This window comes from Anthonomus grandis, chromosome 14 (genome assembly GCF_022605725.1).
Source record: "Anthonomus grandis grandis chromosome 14, icAntGran1.3, whole genome shotgun sequence".
Lineage (NCBI taxonomy): Eukaryota > Metazoa > Arthropoda > Insecta > Coleoptera > Curculionidae > Anthonomus > Anthonomus grandis.
In genome coordinates, this window is record NC_065559.1 from 5,596,691 (window position 1) to 5,610,508 (window position 13,818).

Sequence of the window (13,818 nt, forward strand, 5' to 3'; positions counted from 1 at the left end):
GCAGAAACCCAAACTGTTATATACAGCGTGTCCACTTAGTACTCCCTTCCTCAATTGTGGCTGTATTTTTGAAGCAAAAATATTTAATTTTTTTTTCGTGTACAGAGGGTGAAAACATCTATATTTTAAAAATGTTTTGACTCGTACGGGGTGTTCTCAAAAGGCGTGGCAGTGGCAATTTATGTTTTTTAAATGGAGGACCTTATATATTACAGTAAAGCCTCGATAGTCCGGACTAATAAAAACGACGGTGATCCGGATTAACGAAAAATTCGGATTACTGAAACATGATGTCTTTTTACATACATATATGTTTTTTATTAGGGAATATTATATGTATATAACTAAAAAATTGCCTACAAATATGTGATAAACGAGAAAAACATACATATTAAAAGGATAAACTAAATTACATGTTCGCTATGTAGTAGGTACATAATAAAGCTAATTAAAAAAGTCTGTAATTTTTGCTTGCTTTGCTTTTTCTTGGTTTTCATAAAAGCCATTTCTTTAAGTCTTTGAAGAATATAATGTAATGGCACTCGATTTTCTTCAGCCCACTTTCAGCATAAATTGAAGCCCTTCACTGCTTCATCATTTTTGACTCCTTTCTCTCTCCCTTGATTTTCGTCATCATCTTCATATTCTTCGCTGCTGCTACAATGCATTTCGTTGCTTTCTATCTCATCTAATACCAAGTTGTCACCATTTTCAATCCAGTTATTCATTAGGATTTATCTCGTTTTCACTTAGTGTTTGGAGCATAGTTGAAACATCCGTTAAAGCTTGTAGCTTTTCCTGTAATTGCTTTAGCGAAATCAGATCATCGGCTTCGTATTTTAAATCATTACCAAAAACCGTTCCTTTTGGAATTACTTTTTCCCAACATTTTTGTAAAACCTCTACAGTAAGTTTTGACTATGCATTGCTCAGTAAGTATGTTGCAGTTTTGAGATTTAAGGTCTTTAATACCTGGATAACATTTTCTTCATTTTGTGATAAAATGTGCGCCAAGGCTCTTACGGTAAAACAATTTAGTCAACCTTATGGCATTTTGATCCATGGGTTACAGCAATGCTGTGCAATTTGGAGGAAGAAAGATTGTTTGGAAATGGCCATCCTCACTTCTCAGTTCTTTTGGCGATCCATGGCTTGAGGCATTGTCAATGATTAAAAGAGCAGATTCAGTTAGATTTTGGCTTCTTAAGTACTCTTTTACTTGCCTATAATAAACGAATTATGAAACCACTCTTTAAATATTGCAGATGTCATCCAAGCATTGCAGGAATTTTTGTACTCTACGGGTATGGGTACATTTTTAAATGCTCTGGGATTTTTTGATTTTCCAATGACGAGAATTCTCAATTTGTGAGAACCATCTCCATTTACACAAGCCAGGAAAGTAACCACTCCTTACTTATTTTTCCGGTGCTGTCTTTTCTTGAGAACGAACAATTGTTGTTTCCGGTAACATTTTCCAGTACAACGCTGATTCATCAGCATTGTAAACCTGCGTAGGAATTAAATTCAGGTCTTTCATTTTCTGTGCCAACATATTTTGAAAAGGCTCAACAGCAGTTTCGTCATTGGATAATTTCTCACCACAAATTTTTAAAGCTCTCAAACCATGTCTTTTTTTGAAATTTGCGATCCAACCTCGACTGGCTGCAAAATTCTCATTTCCATAAACATCGTTGTAGATTTGCTTTGCTTTGGCTGCTAAAATTTCATGATATATGGATTATCGCGTACAAGCGAATCCGGACTATAACGTACATAATAGCGGCAAAATTCGTGTTCGGACTACTGAAGCATCCGGAGTAACGCATGTCCGGATTATCAAGGCTCTACTGTATTTGATTTTTAGATTCTTCGTAAAATTCTAAGAAATTCGATATCATACATGCCATACTTTAATCAAGTAGTTTTTAAGTTAGAGACAGTTGAAATTTGTTTTTTTTTTAACTTTTTAAGATGTATAAAAAAAAAACTACTATCACTTGTCTTTGTTTTTCCTTCAAATGTCAAAAAAATTTGATTGTTAACGTAGCTAAAAATGTATATCATGAGATTGACCTTAAAAAGTTAAGATAGGAATGTGAAAATTATTTTATCCTATAACGACTAGTTATGGATCTATAGCCTCCTAAAGTTGGAAAAAGTCAATTTTCTACTTCAAACTTTAACTATTTTTTAAACTTTAAAATGTAGCTTTTATCACCTTCTGTCTACAAAAAAAAAATTGAATTTTTTCGCCTCAAAAATACAGCAACAATGGAGGAAGGTAGTACTAAATGGACACGCTGTATACAGTATATATCAGCCAAATAGAATTTTTTTCAATAAGACAAAATTATACAGGTAAATACAAAAATTACAATTATTTGCCATATAAAAAAGAAATCACTGTCTAAATTTCGTTTAAAAACGAAGAATAAATGCTAGGTTTGTAGCCAAAATTGATAAAAATTACATTAATTTTATCACGTTGTCTCTTGGTTGTCTCTGACTTTCGGACTAAGACAATTTTATTTAACCTAATTTTTTTGAGGGAATCTCCTAAATTATTTGCTCTGTAAGTTGCTTTTCTTAGGCTACAATCCTCTAAGTTTCATATTTTCGGACTGTAAATCTTGTGTGACTATTTAATTTCATTTTTATATATGTGTGTGTTATTTATTATTATAATAATTCTTTCTTAATATTCTGAACGTCCCGACTGGTATCTTGAAGTAGTGTACAGATTTTCTCCTTTGTTACATTTCCTTTTCCCATTAGATTCTGGTCAAGCTAACAGTAGAGACAAATTATTACTTGTATGCAGGATAACTCTAAAGATACTAAACTTTCCAGCATCAGGTTCCCTATAATTATTTCGACTTCAAACACTCAAAAAAGTAAAAAATCGAGAAGCGGAAATTATGTAGTGTTCACTTTTGAATACCTACATATCTCTTATTTATTATTATTATTATTAATATCCAGGACACACAGGCTGCTTAAAATGAACCAAAAGCTGCTTGGAAATTAGATAATTAAAATTAAAAAGTATGCACATATTTCATGAAGAATAAAAATGCAATAGTAACACCTATGAATTATTATTAAAATTATACAATTCATTGATGACCACAATAAAAAATTACCTCTTTAATACTTATAGATAAAAATATTCTTTAAATATAAATAAAATTTCATTATCTCTAGTGGCTATAAAAATTGTCACTGTAGTTCCTGTCCGAGTAACGATAATTGATGTAAAAATTGCTTGGCATTATTTAACGTTGAGGCACCATAGCTTATCCTTTTTGCGTTGCCTGCTGTCGTTTTGGCCTGAAAACACCATATATAAATAAATAAATAAATATATCTTTATTTGGTATCAATTACACTATATTTGCCCAAAAAAGTGAAGATTAGCTAAAGCTACTTATGTTTTGTCAAACAAGTTGTATAATAAAAATTCCGCAAAAAGAAAACTAATTGTGCAATGGTTGTTCATCCAAAGACAAAGTTTTATAATCATTTTTAAAGCGAGACATTGAAATTCAAAAATTAGGTCTAAGTCGATTATAAATTATTACGGTATTGTTAGTATAACTACGTGAGAAAATCTGTGCTATGGTGTGGCAATGTCTATTATGTCGTATATCTCTATCATAAATTCCATTACTTAGAATTAATTTCTCTGACACATATTTTCGCCTTTGGTTTTATACACTCGATTATATAGAAAATGAAACTTAATAAAAAAATTAAATTTTTAGCCTCTGCAATCGATAGATAGATCAAATTTCATTAAATCACACACAAATCGACAACACGTATTTTGTACAGGTTGCAATCTTTGCTTATTTTATCTAGACAAGGATAATGAACGATAAAACAGTAATTTAAAAAGGATAACACTAATGATGGTGAGAGTTTTTTTCTTGTCTCAAAATTCAAAATATGTTTGTTAGCATAGAGCAAACGCATACGCAAATAACACTTCTTGTAAGAATCAGTAGTTAAACCTAGAATCTTGAGGCTCTCAGTAAAAGCCAGGGAGTCATTATCAAATTAAATATATATTTTTTTTCAATATTAGCACGACGATTTTTAATGGCAAACATTAATACCGTAACATGGGGATACTTTAAATACGGGTCAAACTTTGATCAAAACCAGTTAGTTGAGAGTCGCAGACCGCCGTAATTGTGCATCGATGTTAAAAAATATTATCATAAAGTCTACACGTGGTTTGCTCTGTTTTTGTAAGTCAGCAAACTTCAAGGCTATAAAGGTAAGTACATGTATTACCATTATGTTCTTTAATGTGTATTACTTAGTAGATTTCAAAAAGATTTTAGTGAAATTTAAGTTAAGGGTTATTTATAGAACCATGTTTGTTCCACGGGGTAACTTTGATCGGGCTATGCGGTAACATTGATCGCTTGATCAAAGTTGCCCCATTAACAAAAGGGTGCTGGGGAGCAGACATTATATAAATTATACCCCTGAAAAGCTGGAGCATGCATTGAAAGTAGTGGTGGATGGTATATGCTCAATACGAGAAGCTTCAAAGCAATTTAATATTCCTTTTGGAACTCTCTATAATAAGTACAAGGAAAAACATATTAGTAAACCAGGTCGTCCCACTATTTTTACCAAACACGAGGAAATAGCAATACTGAAGGCGGCTTCACAATGTTCAGTCTGGGGATTTTCATTAAGTCTCATGGACATAAGGATGCTGGCCAAGTATTACTGAGACCAAAAGGGTGATGTTGTTAATCAATTTGAAAACAATATTCCTGGTGTTGATTGGACATATAGTCTTCTAAACAGGCACAAAGACTCTTACGGGCAAAGATTAGCTACTAACATAAAAAGGGCGAGGGCTGCGGTGTCCAAAGAAACTTTAAATATTTATGATAATCTAGAAGTGGTAATAAGAGATCTTCCCAGTGCAAATATATTTAATTATGACGAATCGAATCTTTCCGATGATCCAGGGAAAAAACGTGGTGTTATAGGCGTGGCGTAAAATACCCTGAGAAGGTTATCTCAAAAAGTTGCACTACCGTTATGATATGTGGGTCCGCTGATGGGACTCTATTACCTCCATACGTGATTTTTAAAAGTCTACATTTATATGACTCCTGGAAAGAGAGAGGGTGGCCCAAAAGGACTCCCGTGTTGTGACAAGCCATGTTGCAGTCTAGGGACTAGATTTAACCGAACACCAAGTGGATGGTTAGATGGGGCAACATTTCGTGATTGGTTTTTAAGCAGTTTTCTTCCCCATGCAAAACGTTTAGATGGGCGTAAGGCTTTAATTGGCGATAACCTATCTTCCCATATGGATCCCGAAGTTACGAAGTTGTGTGCAGAAAATGAAATTGATTTCATCTGTTTGGTTCCAAATTCGACTCATCTTTGTCAACCACTTGACGTCGGATTTTTCAGGCCATTAAAAGAATCCTGGAGAGCTATACTTTCAGAATGGAAATTGCAAAACTTAAGACTCTCAACGGTTCCTAAGGACGCATTTGCTAAACTTCTAAATAAGACATTGAACTACATGGATGCAAGACTTCCACGACAGAAGTCTGATACTTTAATAAAATCAGCGATCAAACGTAATTTTAAAAAGTTCATTTAGTGCTTCTGGTATTTACCCTCTAGACCGAGAACAAGTTTTTAAAAAAATACCCCGGGATACCGATGCCATAGATCCTACTGCTGACGTAGAGAGCGCCCTTACTACAATGTTAAAGGAGCAGCGATTTGGCGATCCGAATCAATCAAAAAGGAAGAAGAAACGGTTAGCTGTTGCACCTGGTTGTAGTATATCTACGGCATCAGTAAAAGCTCAGGAAGATAACATTACACCTGGATATAGTTTTCCTACAACAGTCTTGGATAATATTTCTGACAGCGAAGACTATATGAACTTGTTGGAGCTTCGACAGGAAATCAATAAAAGTTCAGAACAGCCTTTACGTTCAGAAAAGCTTGATATATATGAAGTTGGCCAATACATTTCGACAAAATTTTCATCGCAGAGAGGCAAAAAAACTTACAAATATCTACGTAAGATTACTGAAATAGATCCCGAGATTTTAGTTACCGGTCTTAAAGCTATTAGTACAAACAAAACCAAATTTAAACTCGTGCCCGATGATGTTTCTGTGATCAGAACTGAGGATATAATTGCAATGTGGTATTTTCTTTTGTTTATGTTTTCGAATGAATGATAATACTTCTGACACGGTTTATGCTTAATAATATGTAACTGCTAAATATATTTTTCTAAGTAAAGCGAGTTTTTTATTTCTATTATTTAATAACAGAAAACTATTTTTATCAATAAAATGGTCTTATTTTAAGTTTTTGTTTTTTGTATAGCCTAAATCTACAATTTAAAAACATTTTTTTAATTCAAGGCACTTTTTAAAAGGGGTTACTTTACAAATCCATACAAAATAAATTGATGATCAAAGTATCCCCAACTTAAGTATATCTTTGATCACATGATTTTTTATTTTTTTTCTCGAAAATATGTAGTTTTTCAAAGTTTATTTATTTGTAGGATGTTTATCAAATAAAACCGATTGCTAAGGTTATTTTTAATTACTGTAAAACCATATTAGAGTAGCTAGAATCCCAAATGTAGAAAAAAATTGATCAAAGTATCCCCATGTTACGGTACCTTAGTTTTATTGGGATTAATATTGCGTTCTTTCGAGTAGCGCAAGATTAAGTTTAGGTCTCTATTTATACTTTGAGAAGCCTGTTCTATATATCATCTGGATTGAAATAAATCATCAGAATTAACACTCAGACCTCTTTACAACTAAAGGAAGATCTAAAGTATATAACAAGAATAGAAGAGGTCCCAGAATCGATCCTACTATATATACATAATAAAAGGATAATAATAATCCCCATTACCTTGGCATAATCAACTAAATTTTGATACTCAATATAGTTTCCTCCTCCGACAATAAACACTACCGCGTCGTGGAATGGAGATCTATTCTTTGGGATTTCTGTGAGTTTCAGTTGCTTGGGATCCAGGTAATGGTAATCTTCCATTTCTTGGCTATTTTTAAACTCCATGAGATTGTCCACAATTTTAGTAACAGGCAAATTCTGTAAATGAATCAGGGACATTCGATTACAGGGAAATGCTCTAAAAATTAAAAATTCTTAATACTCACATGCCTCTTAACGACCAAATTTTTCACTCCTTCCATGACAAAATTTGAACCCTGCGACACTAATTTTGAAAACATGCTGACGGTCTTTGTGCCCGCTCCTTCGTACTGGTTTAAGGCGCCGCTGCTCGTCATTTTTGCATAACTCCTATAAAGATATATATTAAAATTAGTGTAATTTCTAATTTAAGTTAAGTTATTTAATAAATAGGTTTTTCTTTATTACAATATGTATATATAAAGGTTTTATTACAATATGTTGAAAAATTTATCAGATATTGGACTAACGTATCTACTAAACATATTCAATAAAATATTAGATGGTGATATCCCAGAGGACTGGAAAAGACAAATTGTAACACCACTTCTAAAAGAAGGAAAAGACCCTAGCGAGGCTAACAGTTATAGACCACTTACCCTCAGTTCATCTGTTGGAAAAATCATGGAAATTATAATACAGACCAGACTGGACCACCTATTGGAAAATAAAAACATATTTGGCAAATTGCAGAAGGGATTAAGAAAGGGAAGGGGAGTCAATGATAATTGCATCAAAAATCTATAAGGCATTCAATAAAAATGAAAAGGTGACTGTAGTGTTCATAGATATATCAGCAGCTTATGATAATGTGAATATACCCATCCTACTAAACTACCTGAACCAACAACATATTAATAAAAAAATTATACAATTCATAGAGAAACTACTACTAAATAGACTAATCATCAGGGAAACTCATAGGACCAAGATATACAAGTAGGGGATTAATGTAAGGTGCACCAGCTAGTTCATTACTTTTCAATGTGTATCTCGCACCATTAAAGTACTTAAATGCAGAGGAAGTTCAAATGCTGGAATTTGCAGACGACTTGGTTATTCTGATACCAGGCAAGGATATAAATAGAAATATAACAGTACTACAGAATCACTTAAATAGAGTAAATTTATGGCTACAAAATCATGGCTTAAAAATTTCAGAACAAAAAACCAAAGCTATGACATTTTCAAAAGGAAACCTAAAAAATACACCAGCAAATCTAAAAATTAATAATACAAGTATAGAGTGGGTAATACATTACAAATACTTGGGTGTTATTTTTGACAATCACTTGAAATGGAGTAGGCATATTGAAAATCAAACCACGAAAGCCCTAAAAGGAACAAACGTTATGAAGAGTTTAACACGAGTCTGGTGGGGTAGTAGTGACCCTAGAACATTGCTAATGATATATAAAGGTATAGTGAGAACATACTTAGACTATGGATCACAATGCATCTTTAAAACAACCAAAGCCAACTGGAATAAGCTAAACAGGATTCAGTACACCAGCATAAGAATAGCCTTAGGCTTTATAAAGTCTACACCTCTTATTGGTGTACTTTACTATCGGAAACAGGAGAAATGCCCTTGGACCTAAGAAGAGCATGGTTGTCCTAAAAATTTATTGCCAAACACATAAACATGTTAGATGACACCATTTTTAACAACTTACTTAACGTATATGCAAGTGTTAACATGGATTCCCAATATTGGTGTAAACACCAAACTTCAGCCCTAATTGAAGCCTTGGACTTTATGCTGCATGACATTGAAAACATCCACAAATCCAAACTACTACCATGCTATACCTACGCATATCAACATCAAATGAGTTCAGTTCAGCTAATAAAGTCAGAATTAGGTAAAAAAGGATCAAACAACAAAAAATTCTTAGATATTGTAGCAAGTTTCCCAGAGTATACCCCAGTCTTCACAGATGCATCAGTAGAACCTAGTACCAAAACATGTGGGATAGGAATTTTTTCCAGAAAATCCACACATAGAAATCTATAGGAGGTTAAACGACTATACACCAATCTCTACAGCAGAAACGCTGTTAAATGCCTGGCTGGAACAAACAAAAAACTACTTATTTGCTCGGATTCACTCAGTGGACTGCAAGCAATTGCCAAACCTGGAATTAACAAGGAAAGGGACTATATAACTCTAACAACAAGACAAGAAATAATTAATAGAGGAGATAACAGTGGCGAAGCGTGAACTTTTTTTTCGGGTAGACAAACAATAAATCGTTAATTAGAAAAAAATGTGTATTCAATATTATTCACTTTAATGAAATACAGAATGAAAGCGCATGAAATATTAACTCAAAGAGAAAAATTATGCAGTGATATAAAAAAGAAATAAATAATTACTACTAGCATAAAAAGATAGATAGATAAAAATAAACACTACTTACAAAAAAACACAACTAAAATACAATTGCCAATATCGAACAGTCGTTCATAAATAACCACTAAAAAAACCTTTTCTATACACCCAAAAATAAAAATACTAATTATTAAATTACTATAGCACGCGCCCCCACCAAATGCAGACAAAACTGAAGATGTATTGCGGCCGACCAGATCAAGCGTGTCCATAGACCATAACCCTCAACAGCATAATAAAATAGCTGGTCGACTTCGATAGACAAAAGCTCGAATGTCTTCCCCGCGAGTTAATTTTGCATACGTAATAGGCTGAATGCGGCCGGACCTCTGTAGCCTGCTTGATGCGTATTTGGTTCGATATGCTCCAAATTTCGGAAGACAAATATCAATGTGTCTTCCTGGTGCTCCTTTACATTAATTGGGTGTCAGCCCTGTATTTCTATCTTAATCGATGCGGCAGGCGGGGCGCGCCTTCGGATTAATCATGTTTAGATACTATACATAATAGTAAGGATAGCGACTACGTTCTGTGTTATTTTTTAAAATTTTAATTCAACAATTACATGAAATAATTACGTGATAAATTAATGACAAATAACTGGACAATTTTGGGTAGACAGTGTCTACCTTGTCTACTCGTACGCTTCGCCACTGGGAGATAATAACATAAAATTAATGTGGATACCAAGTCATACAGGTATAAGGGGCAATGACAGGGCTGATGAACTCGCCCAAGCAGGAAGACAACTGGAACGAGTAAGTAACCCAACCAAATCTTATCAACGCAAAACGTTTTATTAATGATGGCAAAACAGCAAGATGGAAGAAGTGGGAAAGCCGGTACACCAACTGGCCAATGGGAAAAGGAGCAGAGTATGCAAAAATGGAACCAAAACCACTAAAAAAACCCTGGTTCTCTGATATTCCTTACATTAAAAGAAAATCAATTACACTCCTTAATAGAATGAGATCTAGTCACTGTTTAACACCAATGCATCTACACAAAATAGGAATTAACGAAAACCGAAACTGTGTATGTGGACAGCCAGGAACACTAAACCAAATCCTGTTCGACTGTGTAATGGACGAAATGAACTGCCAAAGAAGATACCAATCGGCTTTGAAAGAACAAATGGGACCAGTTAATGTGCAAACCCAAAATCTAAAGCCACTCAATTTATTATAGAAAAACCTAACCAACATCAATCAGTAAACATGCATGTATATAGATAAAGAGTGTTCTTGCTTATACGCTTACTACCACGCTTATCACCCTAGCTATTTAATCCTTTTATCCGGCTATCTTGTGTAATGCTCTGATAGCCACAGAGCGAGAAGAGTGTCTATATGTTTTCCTAATTTGTCCAAACTAGTTAAACCAAGTAAACCTATAAAGTCACCATCAAAGGCATGGATGCCAATCCAGACGTGTCCAGGCACACCTTTCATTGAGGCACGGGCATTGAGCGGCCGTCAAAAGACGCGAGTCCATTGTAGCCGAGGAAGAAGAAGAAGAAGGTTTTTCGTTCTTCAATTTCAATAAAAAATAAAGTTGGGTAGGATGTTGAAAAGAAGAAACAAGCTCAGAGGTCAATAGATAAACCAGCTCTTGGGTATATAGAAAATCTATTATAGTAAATTATTTTATTAAAGGACTATTAGACTTGGTTAAATTAAATATAACGAAAGGTATCGTTAAAGATTTAACTTTTATAACTACGTACATAATACATATACGTATATGTACGTAATAGATATTTGTTATAAATACGTCTATTTTCTTCTTTTCAATAATCGAGCGAATGAGAAAGTATTTTCTAAATTGATGCTTACTGAAATAGTCACGTATTACCCAACAAAATAGGTAACAATAAAGATTTTACTTATTTATTGATATAAAACTAAAATTATGTATGCCATTAAGCCATTAATTGATTGCATTGATACACAAATCCAAAAAAATTCTTATGTCATTATAATATTAACTGCTAAATTGGTAAAACGTTCATTAAACATATCGTGTAATACTTCCTACTGCCTCTTAAAAAAAATTACTTACTTCCACCGCTTAATATATACCAACGGACTCAAATCACAACCAGCTTCCACCAAAGCACTTTCATATTTTTTCAAATCCGATTCGGACAAGTATTGGGCACAAATGTAATAAATTATAAACAGTCTTAGTTTGTCTTCGGGCATACCGGCTTCTGAATCCGATATCAAGTCCAATAGCGGCTTTTCCAATTGCTGTGCTTTGCTCATTATTTTTTCTTCTAACTCGAAGAATGTGTCCAATTTTCTCGATTTTATGCTGTTTAATATTGCTGAAATAATAATAACAAAAATTTGTAGCCCTATAACTATTGTTTGTTAAAATAATATATGGATTATCTATTTTCGAACGGACTGTTACATGCAAATTTAGGCTTAGTAATGACACAAGGATTTCAAATAAAGTCAATCTATAAATTACACTTAAATTTAGATTTTTATCAGTAGGTTATATTCGCTAATTTTGCATGTAAGAGTTTAAAGTGATTTTTATTTATTATTCGAAATTGAACTTACCGGTTGCAATAGACGTATGCATATCTATCAACCTCTTTTTTTCTAACAATTGCGGCAGGGACTGTACAGCAGAAGTAATTTTAGCCGTATTATCCGTAACCATTGTAACAGCCACTTCACTTTCATTATCGATACCCATAGAGGATTTCAGTTTTTTAACTTCTTCTTCGGAAGATCGATAATGTTCCAGCTCCTCTTGAATCGCTTCCGCCACGTTGGGAAACGGAGAACCTTTGTGACTATTCCAGAACTTGTCTTTTGCGTCTAGTTCGCACGGTTTATGTTTAGATCTAGTCCCTTAAATATGATCATTGTTAAAATTAATAAATATATCGTTACAGCATTAACTTTACAAACTATAATAATGAAAAGATCAAACCGAAGATAGACTAGGAAATCTGTAGAGAAGAGAATGTCAGGGATTCATTTTTTATTTAGGGTTCTATTTCAATACAATTCTATGCGATAATGAAGTGAATTTATTCATTAGTAATTTTTATGAGCTACTTGCTATAGATGTTAACTTATTAAAAAAGTATAGATCTTCATTCGCCAAATGGTTTATAGCTGATCTAAGAAAGTTAACATTGATTGAATCACCAATCCCAAAACTCTTTGATTCGCTGGTTAGTAAGCAGTTAAGTTGCCAATGCTTGTAATGATTTAGGATTTAATTTTTTATGAAAAAATATCATTAAGGAGTCACATTAATTCCTATAGACCTAGTATCGGCCACCACGCGATCATTTACTTTTATTGGAGGTTACAATAGAGTTGGGTTCTGTTGATTTGGGTTTTACATCGTCAAATGCAGAATTTTGTCGCTGTTTAAAAGTAACGCGCTGCAAGTTAGCTATTAATATTAGTAATAGTAATAATAATGAACTTTTTTTATTTTAGATTACTTAACAGATTACAATAATCAGTAGGTTGATTAAGATGAGATAAGAATTACATAAAGCGTATATAATAAATATAATAGGCATCCTAAAAATTATTATTCAGAAAGTATTGCAAATTATATCGCTCTAATACCAACAGAAGTGTTTTAGTTTCTACCTTAAAAGACCCAAGACTGGTCACTGGTAGTAAGGAATTTAATTCTATTTGGCAATTTATTAAGTAATTTTATACATATATAATAAGAGCCTTTTTCAGTCATTGTTAACCTATGAGCAGGATATTAAAGATTATGATTTCTGGAATATTCGCTAGTAATTTCTAAAGCTTTTAAACTTTCTGCTAAGCCTACATCGATGTTCTCTTCGACGTTCTTCTCTACTTCTGTACTTCGTTATTTGCATAAACTTTTTTCTTCTTTTTTTTTTAATCTTTAGTCATTTGACTTGAATTTAAGTGAAGTCTTTTATTACTGCCATTGTTTGGATCTAAGCACATAACTTAATTTTGTTGTATGCATGTTTTAAAGCATTTGACTTCTTTTTTTGGCATCTTTCTTGCCTCCATCACTAGCATTACCTATAATTCGCGGGTTATGAAAATCTCGCGATGAATTAGGCTAAAAAACACTAAATTATCGAAATTTTTGGAGAGCAACAATAAATGTGGCCGTTCTTTTCAACGTTAGTTCGTAGTACGAATATACGAAGAAAACTAGTGCACGGTTTTGTCTAGTGCTCGGAGTTTTATACAAATAATTCGAATATTCGACTATTCTAAATTCGAGTTTTTTGTTAGTCAAAAAATTCGATTATTCGAATATTCAACTATTCAAATAATTCGACTATCTGAAATATTCGACTATTCGAATCATTCAACTAAACAGTATATTTAACACTTAAGGTTAGCGCAAAGAAATATTAGAAC

At 33.1% G+C, this 13,818-nt stretch overlaps 1 protein-coding gene across 1 annotated transcript in view; it reads right to left on the bottom strand.

Moving 5' to 3' along the window:
• Positions 1-3,085: 3,085 nt before the first annotated feature.
• LOC126744617 (protein sly1 homolog) overlaps positions 3,086-13,818 on the bottom strand; it is a 29,664-nt gene continuing 18,931 nt past the window's right edge. Inside the window, exons 7-11 of the mRNA XM_050452112.1 lie at positions 11,992-12,288; positions 11,480-11,747; positions 7,209-7,353; positions 6,940-7,140; positions 3,086-3,333 (exon numbers count right to left, since the gene is read on the bottom strand). Of these exons, the coding sequence (XP_050308069.1) occupies positions 3,223-3,333; positions 6,940-7,140; positions 7,209-7,353; positions 11,480-11,747; positions 11,992-12,288 (1,022 nt within the window). The 3' untranslated portion in view covers positions 3,086-3,222. The remainder of the gene's footprint in view (positions 3,334-6,939; positions 7,141-7,208; positions 7,354-11,479; positions 11,748-11,991; positions 12,289-13,818) is intronic.